The 22,706-nt window shown below is 37.8% G+C and overlaps 1 protein-coding gene across 1 annotated transcript; it reads right to left on the bottom strand.

Annotated features, from left to right (window-relative positions):
* Nucleotides 1–3,562: 3,562 nt before the first annotated feature.
* On the bottom strand, nucleotides 3,563–21,027 carry LOC111319730 (uncharacterized). The gene is made up of 10 exons (XM_088760820.1): nucleotides 20,904–21,027; nucleotides 15,884–15,949; nucleotides 15,345–15,398; nucleotides 14,374–14,538; nucleotides 13,668–13,745; nucleotides 11,710–11,777; nucleotides 11,259–11,393; nucleotides 9,680–10,844; nucleotides 4,481–8,359; nucleotides 3,563–4,132 (listed from the first exon to the last, which is right to left on the bottom strand). Exons 1-9 carry the CDS (start codon nucleotides 21,025–21,027, stop codon nucleotides 4,488–4,490), a joined length of 5,727 nt encoding a protein of 1,908 aa, XP_088616946.1. The 3' UTR covers nucleotides 3,563–4,132; nucleotides 4,481–4,487.
* Between the last annotated feature and the right edge of the window lie 1,679 nt (nucleotides 21,028–22,706).

The raw sequence follows: 22,706 nt of genomic DNA, 5'->3' as shown, positions 1-22,706 counted from the left end.
AGGTCAGTGGTTCGAGTCCCGTATAGGCCTGATTTTTTTTTTTTTTTTTTTTTTTTTTTTTCAGGTCTGATTTTCGCTATTGCTTAAATAGCGCTATCTACTGCGAGGATCGTGCATCATACGTATCAAATACCGCAGTTCAAAATATATGATTTTCATATATTTATTCTATCTCATTTATCACTTTCACGGGTTCATTACGAATCAACTTAACGGCCTGCTCTCAGTTGGCTTGTTAGCTCATTTGGTAAGAGCGCTGCACTAGTATCGCAGAGGTCAGTGGTTCGAGTCCCGTATAGGCTTGATTTTTTTTTTTTTTTTTTTTTTTTTTCAGGTCTGATTTTCGCTATTGCTTAAATAGCGCTATCTACTGCGAGGATCGTGCATCATACGTATCAAATACCGCAGTTCAAAATATATGATTTTCATATATTTATTCTATCTCATTTATCACTTTCACGGGTTCATTACGAATCAACTTAACGGTCTGCTCTCAGTTGGCTTGTTAGCTCATTTGGTAAGAGCGCTGCACTAATATCGCAGAGGTCAGTGGTTCGAGTCCCGTACAGGCCTGATATTTTTTTTTTTTTTTTTTTTTTTTTCAGGTCTGATTTTCGCTATTGCTTAAATAGCGCTATCTACTGCGAGGATCGTGCATCATACGTAAGTAATAGAACATTCTAGATAACTAAAGTAAATGTATAAAAGCTGGCTTGTGAGAAGTACAAAAAAGATTTGCCCGAGGGCTTACCCTCGTGGCCGGCTGACTGAACTTGTGGAAGCTATGATGTGACGAGGCTATGACCTTTTGACCTTGCGATATCCGGAGAGAGGAAAGAGATGAAAAAGACGATAGTCGAGAGAGGAAGAAGATAGAGAATACAGAGTTTACTATGGAGTCCTCCGGAAGAGTTTGTGTACAAGGAAAGAATGCGATAAATCAAGAAAGCCAAGCGCTGTGGTCTTCAGTCGGCGGATGTTGGAATTGGAAGTTGATCAAGACGACGAACACCTGCACGGCATGAAGGATTGTAAGCCTGCTTTATGAACTGCTTAACTTAATCTTTAACCTAAGTAAATTAAACAATGTAAAACTAATTAAATAATAGTTGAAATGGGTAACTGCTTGTTGTTACATTTTTGTTGCGTGCCATATATCGTACTCGGGAGTCTATTTTCATATACGCTTTGTTAGCGGACATTTGTTGGTCATTCGTGCACGTAACACTAACCATATTATCATATACGAAAATGAAGTGATTAGGAGATTGTTGTTTACACACAAAAGATAGTTCGACTGGTGTTTGGTAAACATTTACCTAAATCCACATGGAACAAGCTGCTGGAGACTTTCCAGCTATTTTGTTTTTAAACGAATTCAGTTACTTTTCTTGTTAGCTGAAGATGACAAAAAAAATTTTTTTTTGACCTTTATGGGCGGAAGGAACAACATTCTATGAATATTCCTCTGCAGTTGAGTAGAGCTCAGTGAGACACTCAAAAGTCGTACGTAATCATTATTTTGCAAAATTGGTGCAAAACAATCAGAGTAAACTTAAATAAAATATTTGGATGTATCTTCCTATAGGCTGAATTGTTTTCGGTTGCCGAAGTGTGACAACCAGATCTATTCAAGTCTATTCATTTAGGTATCTACCGAGTTTTTTTAAGTGTAGTCTGGCGTTGATCTTGCCTTTTCAAGTCGCAGTTCGGCTCTGCACTCGGCAGAATCATTTAAAACAAATAATACATATTTTCAACTTTTTTGCTGCACTTTGTTCAAGTTATTACTGTTGCGTAGAAATAATTACGTAATGACTTGCTTTTATCGATTGAATTGATCTTGTGAAGTGGCCACCATAGAGCGTTTCTAAAACTGACATTACGAACGTTAGGGTTAACGCTCGTAATGTCAGCTACAGAAACTCTTTACGTGAGTTTTTCCTTTGTTCAAGATATATTTGCATATTGAAAACTACTTAATAACTTGGTTTTATCAAATGAGTTCAAAATGTGAAATGGCCGCGGTAGAGATTTTCTGAAACTGACGGTTCGAGCTATAGCCAATCAATAAAAGGGTTTTCAAGCTCAGCAGTGGTTGATAAAATGGAACTCCGCTGTTGTGTATTCATTTAGTGGAGATACACACTCTTCAATTGCTTACTATTATTCTGTCTTTATTCGTTGATCAAGTATCTTATAAGCTGGTACAATAGTCTTACTTAGTAACAGTACTTTCACATCACTCAGTAATCTTAGAGTAATATCACTAACATTAGTGCAAGTACTTTGACTGTGTTCTCAATACACTACATCCGCATAAACGAGTAAAAAGGAACACGGTGAAAGATTGAGTCATTTCTCACGTGCTGTGATTCTTTTTTCGCAAACATGTCGAGTCGCAGGAAAAGAAGCTTAAGACAAGTTATCATGTTGCTTGCGCATATTTTTTGCACGCTTGGCAGGCGTATCATGACATGTGGACACACTGGCGTCCCAAGCTCACGTCTCGAGGAAAAGCGACCATGACAAGCCCAAAACGTTTTATCGATCTTACGAGTAAAATGTAAAATATTTGCGAATATTTAGTGTTGTAAATCGACCATATCTCGTTCCTCACACTATTCCGTATAACGCATCCAATTCTCAACGGTTCCTACCGTAAATTAACACCGCGTCACACAACGCGTGACGCTTTCATGAAATTATATCTCGCTTTTCCTCGAGACATGAGCTTGGTATGCCTGTGGTGGACTTAACCTTGATGCACGATCCAGTTGGTAATATCCTGGTTCCCTCACAAGTATTAACTGCTAGGCTTACCACTTGCACAGCCTTTCCCTCCTTCCCCCCGCTTCTCGCTCTCATTCTTTTCACAGTGGCCAAGCCGGCATGTTGTCATCGTATCAAGAACAAATAGAACGGCAGTTCATAGGCATGAAATACATAGCAGATAGAGCTAAATAGATCGGTTGTCATGGCATTTTTTGTTTTCTGGTAAGTTTTGAGCTTGGTTTAAAAAAATTAAGAAAGATTTTTACGTTTTGAAGCGAGTGTGGGACTATGAAAAAATTTCCGAGTCCCTATGAGAAATCGACCTTCCGCGCTCTGATGCTGAACCCCTGACTGAGCCACACGGAGACTCCCTAATGAGCAAGGCCCATAACGAAGTTCATATATGGCACGGGTCCTGCATACCGTTGGGATCAGCAATGTCGATGACGTCATGTTTTGTGGAGAATAAGAAAGATGGTAAGTTTTGAGCTCGGTAAAGAAATATAGAAGGTGTTTTTCGTCTTAAAGCGAGCAAGACGCACGACACGTTGTGTAATCACTGACGCCCGAGGCTAATGTTGTTTTAGTTTGAACCAGGGAGGTGAAGGGAAAACGTTGGACGAGTTTAAGGAAAAGGAAAACTTGACTTTGGAAATTTTTACAAAATAATATGTATTTCCAAGTTGGGAAATTATAGAAATAAGATCAGCTCCGGTCGAATAAAAAAAATCATTGTTAAAAGGGTGGATGAAGACTCGTAACTTGATCGTCACAAGAATGCCATAGGTTGTTAAAATGATCATTTAATTACCGTAATTATCCTGACTTTTTGTATCTATGGCAGAACGCTTATTCAGCGTTGAAACATAAAAAACAAAAATGATTAAGCCATTTTTAACATGTTTCCATACCTAACTGTATGAAATATTTCAATTGGCATGAGAGTCAAAAATTTCAAACACAGTTTAGCTGATTCTTGCGAAGAATGGCTCTTCAGTCGTCATCAGTAATATAAAAAAAACTGAAATCAGATCATCAAAAATCTCGTTTCGAAACGAACACGCTAGAAATTGCGTAAATACCGTACGTTTTTCTGAAAAATCACCTCATTATTAACAAAGCGACGCTATCATTTTTAGGAATGTCTATTAACTTCTTAGGACTGTCAATTGAATTCTCCTTTCCTACACATGCTTTTCTTTTAACACTGGTAGTCTTTCATTTAAGTAGCACTAATCTGTCAGCACTATAGTCGTCGAGTCTTTCTTCTGAAGATAACTCAAAATATTTCGTCAAGGAAGTGGATGCAACGCGCAGTCAAATGGGTCAACCATGCTGAACTGGTCCTGGTCTGAATCTACAAGAAAAGATAAAAGAGCCACCAATTTTAAAGGCATTACGCAAGTGTCATGATAATTTCTACTTACTCAGTAAAAACAGGTATTATTAGCTTTAAATTCGTTTTCATCTCTACATCTTTAGGTTTATTGGCAAAAGCTGACTAGATATTAACTACAAGAGAGCTCGATTGATGAAAAAAAATTCGTTTTAATTCTGAGATGGCGATGCTTAATCTCAAGACAGTCCCTTTCCAGGAACGCCTCCTCTGTTTATTTGTAGAATCATGAAATGAAAGCATACACTTCTGTGTGATAATCTCAGTCTTTATCATAATAGCAATAATTTTAAGTCAGAGTTCGCTTACTGCGAAGTTAGGCGATGTCATCTTTGGTTAACTCCAGTGTCACATCATCACCAAGAAGGACGAATGGGGCCCAAAACATCATGTCCTTGTACTTTTCAGACTTTCTCATGCATTCCATGGCTCGATGTAGACTTTCACTGGCCTTCTGTCCATGTAAAAGCTCTCCATAGAAATGTTTCATGAACTCCTGAGTAGCCTCGTCACCAATCGCCCACAGTGACACCAACACGGAGCGAGCACCCGCACCCATGAAAGCTCTCGCGATGCCAACCACACCCTCAGCCATTATTTTCCCCGTTGCGCTGTGACAGCAACTAAGCACGACCAGTCTTGCTCGTAGCTTAGCTTGTGACACATCTTTCATCGTCAGTAAGTAATCTGTCTCTTCTGGTTGTTTATTTTTCCGTGTGGGGTTTGGCGCCAAAAAGATCTCACCTGATCCTAATCGACCATGCGCTGCAATGTGCACTAAGGTGACGGAGGAGAGTCGCCTCATCACTTCCATTTTTGTCGCGTTTTCTCCAACAAGAGGATCAATTCTTAGCATTTCTCCAATCATCTTGACTTCTTTTCTTGCGCCTTGTAACTCAGGCAGCTTCCTATTCTTGTAAAGAACTTCACCCAAATATGGATCACCAACGAGCAGCGCGCCCGTCTTACAGTGGAAGTCTGCTGGGCAATCATTGATCAATTTCAAAGCGGTCAGGGATGGAATCATTCGGATTCGGAGAGAATCGCAGAGATATTTTGACTCGGAGTCCAGTAGTGCAACGTAGGGGACCAAGCACAATGGACCTTCGGGAGCCAAGCAGATCTCATTTCCATCCAGGAGATCTTCGATTGGCGCAATGATGATCTCGTAAAGTTTCCTCAGTATATCTTCCTTAGAAGGATTACTGAAAAGAAAATCGTTTTTGCCTCTTTTATCACACGCCTCAAGGTACGAACGGTCTTCATCTTTGACTTTAACTTTTATTCCAAGTTTTCCGAGAACAGTCTCGATGAAAATGGTTACCTCCTCCTTAGAAATATAATTATTAATTGGTTTTTCTCTCAATGTCACTTCTTTGCCATTCTGAATAACCCAGTGTAAAATACTTCCATTGTAAATGGCTGTAAAGATTGTATTTGGTGGAAGGCAACTTAGGGGGAGACTGGCAGATTTCTGTGGAGATAATGACTGGCATTGTTCTTCTTCATACCCATATTTTAATTCCAGGAGATTTCTCAGAGCTTCTGCACGACCTTGTTCAGCGATGTGAAGAGCGGGAACCACTTCATCCAGTTTTAGGTGTAGCTTCGACAGTGAAGTATACACATCTACATTCGAATTACGGAAGCTAATCGTCCACTCCTCTTTAGATTGAAAACCCGCTCTGATCTCGTGAAGCATATGTAAACTAGAGTGAAAGCAATTGAACGCCTCATGGAGATTTCCTCTGGTATACAGGCTTGCACCAAGACCATGTAATGATTTAGCTGCTGAAAGTTTATCTCCCACTTCTTTAGTAATACTTGAAGCGCGTACAAAGTACTCGACAGCTGTTTCAGAGTATCCTAAACACAAATTTGATAAGCCAAGATTGCAGTTAATCATACCTTCTCCAGCTTTGTTTCCCACTTCTTTGTCGATGTTCAGAGAAAGTTCATAATACTCGATGGCTGTTTGAAATTGTCCTAATCCTTGATAAGCATTGCCGAGACTGCAATAACTTTTACCTTCTCCAGCTTTGTTTCCCACTTCTTTGTTGATGTTTAGAGAAAGTGCATGATACTTGATGGCTGTTTTAAATTGTCCTAATCCATCATAAGCATTGCCGAGATTTCCATAACTTTTACCTTCTCCAGCTTTGTTTCCCACTTCTTTGTCGATGTTTAGAGAAAGTTCATGATACTTGATGGCTGTTTGAAATAGTCCTAATCTATCATAAGCATTGCCGAGATTGCAATAACTTTTACCTTCTCCAGCTTTGTTTCCCACTTCTTTTGCGATGTTTAGAGAAAGTTCATGATACTCGATGGCTGTTTGAAATTGTCCTAATCCATTATAAGCATTGCCGAGATTGCAATACGTTTTACCTTCTACCTCTTTGTGTCCCAGTTCTTTTGCGATGTTTAGAGAAAGTTCATGATACTTGATGGCTGTTTGGGATTGTTCTAATCCATTATAAGCATTGCCGAGATTGCAATAACTTTTACCTTCTCCAGCTTTGTCTCCCAGTTCTTTTGCGATGTTTAGAGAGAGTTCATAATAATTGATGGCTGTTTGAAATTGTCCTAATCCATTATAAGCATTGCCGAGATTGAAATAACTTTTACCTTCTCCAGCTTTGTTTCCCACTTCTTTTGCGATGTTTAGAGAAAGTTCATGATACTTGATGGCTGTTTGACATTGTCCTAATCCATTATAAGCATTGCCGAGATTGCAATAACTTTTACCTTCTACCTCTTTGTCTCCCAGTTCTTTTGCGATGTTTAGAGAGAGTTCATTATAATTGATGGCTGTTTGAAATTGTCCTAATCCATTATAAGCACTGCCGAGATTGCAATAAATTTTACTTTCTCCAGCTTTGTTTCCCTCTTCTTTGTCGATGTTTAGAGAAAGTTCATGATACTTGATGGCTGTTTGAAACTGTCCTAATCCATTATAAGCATTGCCGAGATTGCAATACGTTTTACCTTCTACCTCTTTGTGTCCCAGTTCTTTTGCGATGTTTAGAGAAAGTTCATGATACTTGATGGCTGTTTGAAATTGTCCTAATCCACCATAAGCTTTGCCGAGATTTCCATAACTTTTACCTTCTACCTCTTTGTCTCCCACTGCTTTTGCGATGTTTACAGAGCGTTCACAATAATTGATGGCTGTTTGAAATTGTCCTAATGCATCATAGGCATTGCCGAGATTGCAATAACTTTTACCTTCTCCAGCTTTGTTTCCCACTTCTTTGTCGATGTTCAGAGAAAGTTCATAATACTCGATGGCTGTTTGAAATTGTCCTAATCCTTGATAAGCATTGCCGAGACTGCAATAACTTTTACCTTCTCCAGCTTTGTTTCCCACTTCTTTTGCGATGTTTAGAGAAAGTTCATGATACTTGATGGCTGTTTGAAATAGTCCTAATCCATAATAAGCATTGCCGAGATTGCAATAACTTTTACCTTCTCCAGCTTTGTTTCCCACTTCTTTTGCGATGTTTAGAGAAAGTTCATGATACTTGATGGCTGTTTGAAATTGTCCTAATCCATTATAAGCATTGCCGAGATTGCAATACGTTTTACCTTCTACCTCTTTGTGTCCCAGTTCTTTTGCGATGTTTAGAGAAAGTTCATGATACTTGATGGCTGTTTGGAATTGTTCTAATCCATTATAAGCATTGCCGAGATTGCAATAACTTTTACCTTCTCCAGCTTTGTCTCCCAGTTCTTTTGCGATGTTTAGAGAGAGTTCATAATAATTGATGGCTGTTTGAAATTGTCCTAATCCATTATAAGCATTGCCGAGATTGAAATAACTTTTACCTTCTCCAGCTTTGTTTCCCACTTCTTTTGCGATGTTTAGAGAAAGTTCATGATACTTGATGGCTGTTTGAAATTGTCCTAATCCATTATAAGCACTGCCGAGATTGCAATAAATTTTACCTTCTCCAGCTTTGTTTCCCACTTCTTTGTCGATGTTTAGAGAAAGTTCATGATACTTGATGGCTGTTTGAAATAGTCCTAATCTATCATAAGCATTGCCGAGATTGCAATAACTTTTACCTTCTCCAGCTTTGTTTCCCACTTCTTTTGCGATGTTTAGAGAAAGTTCATGATACTCGATGGCTGTTTGAAATTGTCCTAATCCATTATAAGCATTTCCGAGATTGCAATACGTTTTACCTTCTACCTCTTTGTGTCCCAGTTCTTTTGCGATGTTTAGAGAAAGTTCATGATACTTGATGGCTGTTTGGGATTGTTCTAATCCATTATAAGCATTGCCGAGATTGCAATAACTTTTACCTTCTCCAGCTTTGTCTCCCAGTTCTTTTGCGATGTTTAGAGAGAGTTCATAATAATTGATGGCTGTTTGAAATTGTCCTAATCCATTATAAGCATTGCCGAGATTGAAATAACTTTTACCTTCTCCAGCTTTGTTTCCCACTTCTTTTGCGATGTTTAGAGAAAGTTCATGATACTTGATGGCTGTTTGACATTGTCCTAATCCATTATAAGCATTGCCGAGATTGCAATAACTTTTACCTTCTACCTCTTTGTCTCCCAGTTCTTTTGCGATGTTTAGAGAGAGTTCATTATAATTGATGGCTGTTTGAAATTGTCCTAATCCATTATAAGCACTGCCGAGATTGCAATAAATTTTACTTTCTCCAGCTTTGTTTCCCTCTTCTTTGTCGATGTTTAAAGAAAGTTCATGATACTTGATGGCTGTTTGAAACTGTCCTAATCCATTATAAGCATTGCCGAGATTTCCATAACTTTTACTTTGTACCTCTTTGTCTCCCAGTTCTTTTGCGATGTTTAGAGAAAGTTCATGATACTTGATGGCTGTTTGAAATTGTCCTAATCCACCATAAGCTTTGCCGAGATTTCCATAACTTTTACCTTCTACCTCTTTGTCTCCCACTGCTTTTGCGATGTTTACAGAGCGTTCACAATAATTGATGGCTGTTTGAAATTGTCCTAATGCATCATAGGCATTGCCGAGATTGCAATAACTTTTACCTTCTCCAGCTTTGTTTCCCACTTCTTTGTCGATGTTCAGAGAAAGTTCATAATACTCGATGGCTGTTTGAAATTGTCCTAATCCTTGATAAGCATTGCCGAGACTGCAATAACTTTTACCTTCTCCAGCTTTGTTTCCCACTTCTTTTGCGATGTTTAGAGAAAGTTCATGATACTTGATGGCTGTTTGAAATAGTCCTAATCCATAATAAGCATTGCCGAGATTGCAATAACTTTTACCTTCTCCAGCTTTGTTTCCCACTTCTTTTGCGATGTTTAGAGAAAGTTCATGATACTTGATGGCTGTTTGAAATTGTCCTAATCCATTATAAGCATTGCCGAGATTGCAATACGTTTTACCTTCTACCTCTTTGTGTCCCAGTTCTTTTGCGATGTTTAGAGAAAGTTCATGATACTTGATGGCTGTTTGGAATTGTTCTAATCCATTATAAGCATTGCCGAGATTGCAATAACTTTTACCTTCTCCAGCTTTGTCTCCCAGTTCTTTTGCGATGTTTAGAGAGAGTTCATAATAATTGATGGCTGTTTGAAATTGTCCTAATCCATTATAAGCATTGCCGAGATTGAAATAACTTTTACCTTCTCCAGCTTTGTTTCCCACTTCTTTTGCGATGTTTAGAGAAAGTTCATGATACTTGATGGCTGTTTGAAATTGTCCTAATCCATTATAAGCACTGCCGAGATTGCAATAAATTTTACCTTCTCCAGCTTTGTTTCCCACTTCTTTGTCGATGTTTAGAGAAAGTTCATGATACTTGATGGCTGTTTGAAATTGTCCTAATCCATTATAAGCATTGCCGAGATTTCCATAACTTTTACCTTGTACCTCTTTGTCTCCCAGTTCTTTTGCGATGTTTAGAGAAAGTTCATGATACTTGATGGCTGTTTGAAATTGCCCTAATCCACCATAAGCTTTGCCGAGATTTCCATAACTTTTACCTTCTACCTCTTTGTCTCCCACTGCTTTTGCGATGTTTACAGAGCGTTCACAATAATTGATGGCTGTTTGAAATTGTCCTAATGCATCATAGGCATTGCCGAGATTGCAATAACTTTTACCTTCTCCAGCTTTGTTTCCCACTTCTTTTGCGATGTTTAGAGAAAGTTCATGATACTTGATGGCTGTTTTAAATTGTCCTAATCCATCATAAGCATTGCCGAGATTGCAATAACTTTTACCTTCTCCAGCTTTGTTTCCCACTTCTTTTGCGATGTTTAGAGAAAGTTCATGATACTTGATGGCTGTTTGAAATAGTCCTAATCCATCATAAGCATTGCCGAGATTGCAATAACTTTTACCTTCTCCAGCTTTGTTTCCCACTTCTTTTGCGATGTTTAGAGAAAGTTCATGATACTCGATGGCTGTTTGAAATTGTCCTAGTTCATCAAAGGCATTGCCGAGATTGCAATAAGTTTTACCTTCTCTAACTTTGTCTCCTACTTCTTTTGCGATGTTTAGAGAAAGTTTATGATACTTGATGGCTGTTTTAAGTTTTCCTGATCTTTTATAAGCGTAACTAAGCAATTTACGAAATTCACCTTCTTTAGCTTTGTCTCCCGTTGTTTCAGCAATTGATAGAAGTAGCTCAATGTACTCTATGGGAATATGGTGGCTTGTAAAGACCTAAGGTTAGGAATTAACATCATTTAGAGCAGCATGCAAGGTAAACGGGAGAAGTTTGCAAAACGCGTAAACATGGTGGATGTCCTATTTGTTAGTTTTATGAAAGTTGTGTTGCTTTCCCAATTCTAATGGTAATGCTCCTGGGTAGTTGCCATCTGCTTAGCACACAATCCGTTTTCTTTGAGGTAACTTGAGTAAATCAATCGCTCATTTAATTTTTATCACAATTTGTAAATTGTAATATTTGCAGACCTGATTACGTATAGCAAGTCAAAACCGAGGTGGAACAAAAAACTTACCACTAAGCACATAGAACCTTGAAACTGAAAGCTGGTGTAAGGATATTTTTTTTCCTCTGTTTTGGCCTCGTGTGCCTTGATCAACATGCATTACGACAGGAAAAAAGCCACATACTATATTTTCAATACTCGCCTGTATCGCTGTAGTATAGTTATGAATTTTTCCTTCGCTTTCTTGCGATCCCTCCTCAGGTGACTCACAAGCACATTTTGTCAAAATTGCTGCAAAACTTTTCCTGCTGCAATCAATCTTTACGAAGGTCAAGGTTTAAGAACATGAGAGCCTGGGGTGGATTACTCGGGAGACGGTTAGTGATGGCGCTCTGATTCCAAGATGGCGCTCTGATTCCAAGATGGCGCTCCAAGATTCTAAGTTATACCTTGCCGGTTGATTTCTCTCGTCTAATTGAGTATTTTAAAGCTTAAGTCGTTCGCAATTTTTTCTTTGATTTATGATCAAAACTGAAGGGAACAGAACATAAAAAGTAATAGGCATTTTAAAAAGATAAAAAGAACAAAGAAATATCTTGGAAACTATAGGCTAGTTCTGTTTTCTTAAAGGATACCATACGTCCGCCGATACACAAGAGTTTTGCTTCTTCAAACAGCTGTAGTTTTACGCAAGCAGAGGCTCCTGAAAGGCAAATGTTGGCAAAGGGTAAGTTTACTCAGGTGAACAAACGTTGAAATTAAAAAAAGAAAATAACAGCAACTCTTCGCGATATAAAATTCGACTGCTTTCGAAGTCAAAGGTGTAGTTACAGTTCTAATTAGAATCATATTATTTCCTTCCACCAAACAAAAGTATTCTCCGGCTGAATAAATGAAAATCGTATAGTATGTGAACTGCGGTCAAAGAAATGAATACGAAAGCGATCATCGCAGCACTGAACACTACTTAAGCAATAGTGAAAATAAGGCCTGAAAAATTTTCAGGCTTGTAAGGGGTTTGAACCCATGAACTCTGCGGTACCAGTGCAGTGCTCTACCAACTAAGCTAGCGCTAACAAGCCAACTGGGAGCTGTTTATATAAGGCTTTAATTAAGATACTAGCTTATCTTTAGCTACTCTAAACTCGAGGTTAAATATATTATTGGTATGTATGTATGTATGTATGTATGTATGTATGCATGTATGTATGTATATGGTCATCATGTTTGTTCGAAATAAACTCGCGAATAGATGAATCAATAACTGTGAATATATGAAAAATCATATACATTAACTGAGGTATTACTGATATCATATCGCGGCAGATACAGTCACATGCCCTCGTAATAAAGGCAAGAGAACAATAGAGGATCAGGCCACAGACAATTGCCCTTTCCGGAATTCAACGGGAGACTGGGGCGGAACTTAACACGCGAAGCACCCTGGGGCTGTTTTTGGAGACGCGGGAATAGCCCGCGAATTTTAATCTTGACAGAGTTATCGGTAGAAAAAGATAATATTACGAGCCTGTTACTAAACGAAGATGATATTCCAGGCGCAAAACTAAATACACCTGTAGAGCAATGTACCATTAACGTTCTAAAGCGATGGTTAAGCTGCCGTGGAGGGAAAGTTGGTGACAAAAGAGAAGAACTTGTGATAAGGTATTTTAGCATCATGTCAACACTGTTTGTTTAGTTATCTTTAAACCTCTTGGATGGAAATTTTCGACAGATCATTAGCAGAATATGATTGGGCAATGTAGAAAGCCGAGATCAAGTAAATCTCGACAAAATCGTTTTGTCTTCTATTCCATCAATTCTGGGACAATCACATCTTTCGGGTTTCTTTGCTGTTCAATCTCCTTTCGAAGGGTTTCGCTGGACTCCTCGACATTGTGAAGCTCAACACAAACACTTTTGGTCGGAGAGGGTTTTCGTCTTTTTCTTTTGGACGGTACGTCGTGCTTGCGGAAAATGTTTGCCGCATATTTTTGTACTTGACGAGTGTATTTTAAGCTTAAGGTTTCGTATCAACTTCACATACTGAGAGAGCACTTTAGGATCTTGAGGATGTGAATGGAACTTCAAATCTGGGGAATTACGCCAATTATTTGTGCAACGAGGCACACAGCGCGAGAATTTCCCCTTGTTTTTCTTTATCACTTTGGCTCGCGTCTCCAAAAACAGCCCCAGGGTGCTTCGCGAGTTAAGTTCCGCCCCAGTCTCCCGTTGAATTCCGGAAAGACGAATACGGAGACTAACTGAGAAATGCTGCATCAACACAGGGAAAGACCCGACCATAGAGCCTGGCTTTTTCCAGTGCTAGAGAAAATGCTTATTGGGAGAAAGCTTTATGAGTCCTTGATTTGATTCGCTCGTGTAGTATTCCATGGATTTAACCAACAGATTTCATGCAGGTACCGGCACGCGGCACGCTTCTCGGAGATAACTTTTTTTCTAAAATTCTTATCCTTTCTAATCTCCAGCAAGATCTGGGGATGTCTGGGATATGCGCCCATTTAGACAGAGAGTATACCATGCCATGAGCTAAAGTAACACAACTCGCCACTAGCTACGAAAAAAAACTTACCCCGTTCTATAGCTTTTATGAGTGTTGGCTCCAGTAGAAGAGCAAGCTTTGCATCTGCCAGTGTTTCTCGGTAATTTCCTTAGAAAAAAATTGAAATTCAATTCGTTGTTTAATGTAAAAAATATTACAAAGAGAGAGTCGACCGTTAGCTCACAAAGCAGCCCGTATAAATGATATTCAATTTCCAACGCCTCTACCCATCCTATATTAATCTACAAAGGGTAGAGCTTGCAATGATGTTGTTCTCTTTAAAAGCTGGCACGAAATTTTTGAACTGCCAGAATAATGATTTTTGTTCAAACTCTCCTCTATGGAGCTTTTGGGCTGAAATATTTCTAATCAATCTATCTTTTTCCTCTTATTGATTAAAGAAGAAGCCATGATTTTCCAGCTGTTGGCCTTGACCTGCCATCTCTCTTACATATGGGAGGATTCCGACAGCATTTTAGTTCCTATATATAATTACTATTCTAAAACAAGGACCCAAATTCATAAGATTCAATGAGTGAGCTTGGAAATTGAAATGATACAAAATTGATTGCTCAGTTCAGAAAACAGCCATTTGTAAGAATGCAGTAAAAACTAGTAAAGTGATCCTTGTGACCAAACTGTATACTTTAATGTGGTCATGGAGACAAAGTGGCCATGAGACACAGTCATAATATCCCAAATGAAAGCAAAAATGATTTAGGAAAAACATTCTTACCCAGATGGAAATGAGCTGCTGCCCTGTTGCTGTATAGTATGGCGATAAGTCGGGTATCTTTGCACTCCACGTGAATGCCTTGCGTGTAAAAATGGACTGCGCATGTGTAATCCTTTTCTTGTTTGTAAGCTTCGTTGCCTTTCTCGAGAAAAACTTTTGCTTTCGCTAAACAGTGAATGAGATTCAGGAAAAATATCTTAATTTCTTATCATCGAAAAAAAGAGGAGTGATCTCTATTTTGTGGAGCTCCGTCTTTAATGAGATCTGTGGAAAATGTTCTGCCAGATCATAATGAAATTAGTGTAGCTACATTCGAAATCACGGACCTGAAGCAAAACATCAGCTAAGGAGTATAATTGGTTACAATATGGACAATTTTGAATGCTGCTGCTTAATTGGAAAGTGCAGCAGACCTGTAAATCTTTAAAGCTTTTCTTTGTTCTCTCTAAATTATTTCCATGATAGCAACAAGCTGTCCACGACGCCATTATTCGGTCTCGTATTTTCTGTTTATTTCATTCTATTGGCGGGTGATATACATTTCATTCTTAAAGTTTTCACAAATATTTACACCCGTGAATAATTTCTTAAAACTGAAAAAATTTAGCTCCGTAAAACTGACTGGCGTGTCTAATCAATAAAGAGGAAACAATGAAATAGGCGCAAATATGACTCTGAGTAAAACAAATGAATTCGTAAATTAATATTTAGGTTCCACGTTTTATTATGGACTTCCTACCACTTCATTCCGACTCTCGTGAGAAAGTTAATCAATGTGGCCATGTTAAAGGACCCCACAGGCAGGAACCATTTTAATGAAGGTTGGCTAATAATGATTAAAAGCAGGCTTCAATTATAAAAGAATAACTAACGCAGCCGTTTGTTGGACTGGACTTGATGAAGTAGGAGCCGAAGGATTCATTTTGAGTCTCATTACCTCGCCACCGCTGAGAAAGAGTGAAAATTCTTACCTCTCAAAGTGGCATCGTCGAGTCTCTCTTTATCTTCGGAATCCTCTGCCATATCTTCAATTAACATATATGATAAAAGCATTTTAGTCTGTCAAATCGTTTTTTTTTTATCAGCTTCGATACTTAAGATTTCATCGCGGAACTCGCAGCGTCACAGTGTAGCCCCATACTTATAGAAAATGGCAATAAAACAGAAACCCATCGAGCTGCAAAAAGTTGATCAAACGACCAAAATTTGATAGGTGATAACCGTACGCCTGTATATACAAGGTGCTACTTTTAGCAAGCCCGACCAACTGCATTGGGAGCTCGAAACTAGCTAGGGAAACGGAGATAGTAAAACGCACGCAAGAATTGCGGCTGTCTGATGTTTCCGGGAAATTCTGAGCAAAGGGTCTTTTCAACACTCCCTTAGTGTCAAGATGAGGTTATCCAATCACAGAAAAGTCACCTTTGTACAACATGTAAAAAATGTAAAAGATTTCGTGATTTAAACGGTCGAATTTGTTGAATTTGTAAGCAGTTCCCTTCTTTCTTACCATTAGATGTGCTTTCATGACAATCAAGTTTTACTCCAGTTACTGGTGTGAATCCTTCCGCCATAACTGAAAAATGAAGAAAAAAAGAACTCAGAGAGAAAGTTCTATTTCTGACTACTACATCAAACTACAACTTTATGCAGTTAGATTTACAGATGTAAAATAGCTACGATAAACTTGTTTTACATTCATCGAACATGCGTGGAAAACATAGAGGTCACTTTGTAGATTGTTTTGAAATCCTGGGATTGTTCTTTAAATTCAGAGTGGCTTTATAATTTATATTTGACCGACTCGATGGAGGTTGAAACAAATTGATTTCTTTTAGTGATACACTGATCGGTCTAAAAACAATAACTGAACCTTTTTGCCCGAAAACTCCAAAAAATGAGTATAAATGTTTTATATTTTGGGTATGCTAGATGCCTTTTGCGTTTAATTGCCATCGGTCGAAACCAAATACTTAAAAAAAAAGCCGTGCATACTTTCGTTACGTGCTACGTCAAACAATTGCATTCAACCCACCTGATGCGCTTTACCGCCTTCACCAAGACAAATGACTTTGGAAATAAGTGTCCTTTCGATCAAAAAACGTTCAACTATTCTGCGGTAACTGCAGACTCCGTCAAGCACAAGAGGAGTTTGAACTCCCCTTCCACTCGACTCAAAAAGCCGTGAACCAAAATTAAAGGAAGGTCAACAACGTCTCAATGGGAAATTACTCTTTCAATGATTTCTGATTCCTGAAATGAATAAATAAATTTTCAGTGAAAAATCGTCACGTTGTGTTTTCATTCTAGGGAATGTTAATTAGGCAATGAGCCAAAGTGCACGACTGACTTGCAAACGTTCCATCGCATTCCCTCTTTGTATAAATAAATAACTTATGACTCAAGTTCTACGAGGATACGGGGATTTTTCTCGGGGGCATCTCTGTGCAATCGTGCGGTTTCTATGACGCGTTTAGGAAACTGAAATGCAGTACTCTGCCACTGCATAATTTTCAAATTTGTTAGCCTTAAAAATATAAGGGTTAAAAGTTACACAGTGACGCAGGAAAATTATTGTGATTAAATTTGAGCTTAATGTACTGTTATTTGAAGAAGATTGGATCGAAAATGAGATAGAACACAACTCTGGGCGAGATTTTTTTTCTTTCCCTTTCATCTGGTATGTCGTTCAAAATAAGATTATTTTCGAAAGTGGCCTCAGAGTTCTAAAATAAGACAATTAATACAGAGTACTTTTTTCTTTGTTTTAATGAAAATCAGACAGCCAGGAGAATACCAATTTAGAATGAATATTGTGTTATTGCCGGGTTGTTGCATCTATCATTAGACTGATGATGTCCAATGAACGCAGTCCCCTCAATCCAGTTTCGTACTCGTGACGACAGAAAGCATTGTGTTACAAGATCGAACATTGACTACAAAGCAGATAGCAAGAGATTAAATTTGTCCAATTTGAAAATACTTGACGAAACGGCAAAAGTATGCGCCATTAAAAGATGGCACAACACATACAAACAAGTAAATCACGTCGCAACTTTGCATCTAAGTACCCGGACGGTGTACAAACAATGTAAAACCATAAGGGTCAATTGGGTTGGCGCGCGCGATACCAATTCAGAAAAGGGTCAAAGAGCCGGACGAACACCGTTTATTTTTGACATTCTCGGCGGAATTACAAGTTAAAATATAAACAGTTTGTATCAAAGAAAGTACTAAAATCAAGAATCCAGCCAAAATCTAAGACATACCGTAAACCTTCGTTTAAAAAAATATAAATTTCCTCATTTGAGTGTCACTGTCTGTGACCATAAACTCTTCTACAACCTAATTGTCTTTCGACAACTTCATTTGACTGAGCTGCGCGCGAAAATTCAAAGCTATTTCTTTTACCTGTTTGTCATTATATGGTAGTTTTTCGGAAATTTTTTGGGAGCTTTTTTCTTTGCTTTAAACAGTTTATTCAAACGTACTAACGACTGAACAGCGATTTCGAATTGCCTTGTTTTGCTTTCGTCGTTTGTCATTCATGTGAAGCCGTTTGGCGTGACTAAAATAATTTCCCACACCCACATGACACATAGTAGAAATGTAACGAATAATTAGCCAAGCTTTGTCTATTCGCTTCATTATCTAAGCCACCGAGTCTTGTTTTTCCCTATTAATTTGATTCATAGACGGGGAAATCATAGGGAAATCGTGACTTGTAAAAGTGACTTCTAACTCACGCTCTCAGGAAGTGGTATGTCAGAAACTTGTGTAGTGATTCATTATTACAATAAAAAATAAAAAAAAACCGTTCCTCTCAAGAACAGAATGCTCACTTAGAATGCCGATAAGTAACTTGCCTTGCCGCCTGAGTCAAAGGTGATGACCAAATTATTTTAAAACTGACTGTTGTTACAACCAGGGCCGGGAATGGCTCAATCTAACTAAAGCGGATTCAACATTATAAGGAACGGAGTTCAAAGTCCCAAGACGACGGAAAGAATAAAGTAACTCTTGTAAAAATGATCAATGATTTTTGAAATGGAAAAGGAAACATCATAACGTCACGCCATGATCTCATAGTCAACTATGTTTGTAAGACAATATATTTATTTCAACCTTTGGTTTTTTTACGTGCTCTGCATATTTTGTTTTTTTTTCTTTTCCCGCAAGCGTTCTAACATTTGCAATTAAAGTATTCCTGGTCTAATTTTCACCCTTATTCTATGTCTAAGTGGTTTTCGCGATTTTCTGCCGGCAGCTCATTGTCAGCTTCACATTGTTATTTGGTTGTGACACATTCAGTAGCCGAGGAAACTGAAACTCAACCGCAATCTAACCAATTCAGTTTACCAGCCTAAGGCTCTAACAGTTTACAAAATCTTTCAAAATTAATTTTAACCCTCGTCAGTCTCGATCTGTGCGCTTTCTGATTGATCAATTGAGCGGAAAGTACGTCTCAGTAAAATTCGGTTTGTGGCAGTTCTTTTTTATTTTTTGCCAACTTTTTTTATTTCCTACCAGGGAAATTTATTTGCCGAAGTCGATACGGCCGCTCACTAAAATTAGAACGCGCGTCTTCTTTTTTGCCAATTCTTTATTTTTATTTTCTTGGTAAAAATCATTTTCGATCCTTTGTTTTGATCAAACTGTCTGTTCAAACGTGCTAAAAATTAAATAACGATCTTCTTTACTTTTGGACGTATTTCATCCACTTGAAGATGTTTCGAATGACCAGAAATTTTCAAAACACAATCATGTGAGTCAGTTTGAAAATTCGATTGAGTTACGCGGGCTGAACAGCGATTGTTCTGAATGCCATGGTCCATAACTCGAATGCAGCACGTGTTGATTCGGATGAAAACTCTATTTTGTTCTGAGGTTGTATTTTCGTCAGAGTCATCAAAAACGATTATAAGAAAAAATATTAACATCATTGCTTGGTCTCGAATCTGAACCTTATCAGGAGTTACAAGTGAAAATAAAATTCCTTATGTTTTCCTTGTGAGTCACAAGAAGAAAAAACTATTTGAAGTAATATAAGACGAAAGGTGGAGGCCGAATGACATCAGTAGGCTAAATATTTTTTTTCCAAAAAGTGATCCCTAATTCCTAAGATGTAAAAGAAAATGTTAAATTTAATATTTGCATCATGTATTCAGTTTCTTTTGCAAAACTCACGCGCTCAAGAAGTGGTATATCTTCGAAACTTGTTCAGTGACTCATTATTGAAACAAAATAAAAAAAAAACACTTCCTCTAATGAATAGAATACTCACCTAAAATGCCGATAAGTAACTTGCCTTGCCGCCTGAGCCAAAGGTGATGAGCAAATTATTTTAAAACTAACAGTCCTCACAATCAGAACCAGGAATGGCTCAGTCTAAAGCAAGCGAATTCTAATCCTATAAGGAACGGAGTTCAAAGTCCCAGGACTATAGAAGACGAAAAGAAACTGTTCTAAAAATGATCAATGATTTTTGAAAGGGAAAAGGAAACGTCATAACGTCACGCCATGATCTCATAGTCAACTATGTTTGTAAGACAATTTATTTACTTCAACCTTCAGTTTTTTTACATGCTCTGCATATTTTGTTTTTCTTTTTTTTTTCTTCGCAAGCTTTCTAACTCTTGCATTTAAAGTATTTCTGGTCTAATTTTCTCCCTTATCCTATGTCCAAGTGGTATTCGTTATTTTCCGCCGGCAGCTCATTGCAATACACATTATTATTTAGTTGTGACACATTAGCCGAAGAAACTGAAACTCAACCGCAATCTAACCAAATCAGTTTACCAGCCTAAGGCTCCAACAGTTTACAAAATCTTTCAAAATTAATTTTAATTTAACTCTCACTCAGTTCCGATCTGTGCTTTGTGACAGAACGGCTCAGTAAAATTCGGGTGTGTGTGGCAGTTCTTTTTTATTTATTGTCAGTTTTTTCAAATTTTTTTCTCGAAAAATCTATTTGCCGTAGTCGATAGGGCCGCTCATTAAAATTGGACGCATTTCATTTATTTGATGCTGTTCCGAATGACAAAAAATTGTCAAAATACAATCATGTGAGTCAGTTTGAAAATTGGATCGAGTTACGCGGGCTGAACAGCGATTTTTATGAATGCTATGGTTCATAATTTGAATGGAGCACGTGTTGATTCGGATGAAAACTCTATTTTGTTTTGATTTTGTATTTTCGTCAGAGTCATCAAAATCGATTATAAGAAAAATTATTAACATGATAGCTTAGCCCCGAATCTTAACCTTATCAAGAGTTACAGGTGAAAAAAAAATTACTGCGATTTCCTTATGAATAACAAGAAGAAAAAACAATTTGAAGCAATATGAGTTTTTTCGTATATTTAAATGAGTTATAAAAATTAAAAAAAAAAAACAATCACGTCACAAAAAACCGGCATCCGAAGTGAACGAAGGGTGCGAGACTCCGCCGAAAAGGTTACCGCGCGCCCGTTGGGAACTCTGTCTTGGTACGAATGCCCCATGTCGCGACGTAGCTGCTTTTCCTGTACCTCGTTTTGCCGTATTGATTTGATTCATGGACGGTGAAATCAAAAGGAAATTACTAAGTCCACGACTTGTAAAACCCACCCGCTCAGGAGGTGGTACGTCTTCGAAACTTGCGCAGTGATTCATTTTTACAATAGTAATAATAACAATAATAATAAAATTCCTCTAATGAACAGAATACTCACCTAAAATGCCCATAAGCTTGAACTTGCCTTGCCGCCTGATTCAAAGGGGATGACCAAATTATTTTAAAACCAACTGCTCTCGCAATCAGAACCGGGAATGGCTTAATCTAACGCAGGCGAATTCAAGCCTTATAAGTCCCACGACGACAGAAAGCGAAAAGAAACTCTTCTAAAAATAAAAGATAATTTTTGAAATGGAAAAGGAAACATCATAACGTCACGCCATGATCTCATAGTCAACTATATTTGTGAGAAAATAAATTTATTTCAACCTTTAGTTTTTTTACATGCTCTGCGTGTTTTGTTTTTCTCTTACTTTTTTTTTTGCAAGCGTTCCAACTTTTGCAATTAAAGTATTTCTGTTCTAATTTACTCCCTTATCCTATGTCCCATTGGTTTTCGTGATTTTCCGCCGGCAGCTCATTGTATTTCATATTATTATTTCGTTGTGACACATTAGCCGAAGAAACTGAAACTCAAACGCAATCTAACCATATTTACCAGCCTAAGGCTCCAACAGTTTACAAAATCTTGCAAAATAAATTTTAATACTCATCAGTCCCGATCTGTGCGCCTTGTGACAGAACGGATGTGTGTGGCAGTTCTTTTTTATTTTTTGCCAATTTTTTTTTTATTTTCGACTAGGGAAATTCATCTGGCGTAGTCGAAAGGGCCGCTTATTAAAATTAGAACGTGCGCTTTTTTGCCAAATATTTATTTTGATTTTCTTGGGAAAATATCATTTTTCATCCTTTGTTTTGATCAAACTGTTCGTTCAAACATGTTAACAACTAAATAACGATTTCGTTTACCTTTGGACGTATTTCATTCATTTGATGCTGTTCCGAATGACAAAAAATTGTCAAAATACAATCATGTGAGTCAGTTTGAACATTGGATCGAGTTACGCGTGCTAAACAACGATTTTTTCTGAATGCCATAGTCCATAATTTGATTGAAGCATGTGTTGATTCGGATGAAAATTCTATTTTGATTTGATTTCATTTGTATTTTCGTCAGAGTCATCAAAATCGATGATAAGAAAAATTACTAACATGATAGCTTAGCCCCGAATCTGAACCTTATCAGGAGTTACAGGTGAAAAAAATTACTTATGTTTTCCTTATGAGTCACAAAAAGAAAAAACTATTTAAAGCAATGTAAGACGAAAGGTCGAGACCGGATGACATAAGTAGGCAGAAACAAATATTTTCCTAAAAGTGATCCCTGATTGCTATGATGCAAAAGAAAATGTTAAATTTAATTGCTGCGTCATGTATTCAGTTTCTTGTGCAAGGTGAATCTTTTCTTTTATTCGTGTATTTAACGAGTGAAAACATAAAGAAAAAAAATCACATAACAAAAAACCAGCATCCGAAGTGAAGGTTACCGCACGCCCTTTGGGAACTCTGTCTTGGTGAAAATGCCTCATGCCGTGACGTCGCTGCTTTTCCCGTACCTCGTTTTTCCCTGTTAATTTGATTCGTGGACGGGGAAAACAAAGGGAAATTAACTACGTCCGCGACTCGGAAAACTCACTCGCTCAGGAGGTGGTTTATCTTCGAAACTTGTGCAATACTTCATTATTACAATAACAGAAAAAAAAAACACTTCCTCTAA

This window comes from Stylophora pistillata, chromosome 5, assembly GCF_964205215.1.
Source record: "Stylophora pistillata chromosome 5, jaStyPist1.2, whole genome shotgun sequence".
In the NCBI taxonomy this organism is placed as follows: domain Eukaryota; kingdom Metazoa; phylum Cnidaria; class Anthozoa; order Scleractinia; family Pocilloporidae; genus Stylophora; species Stylophora pistillata.
The sequence above is the reverse complement of the archived record's forward strand: the minus strand, read 5'-3'. Positions and strand labels throughout refer to the sequence as shown.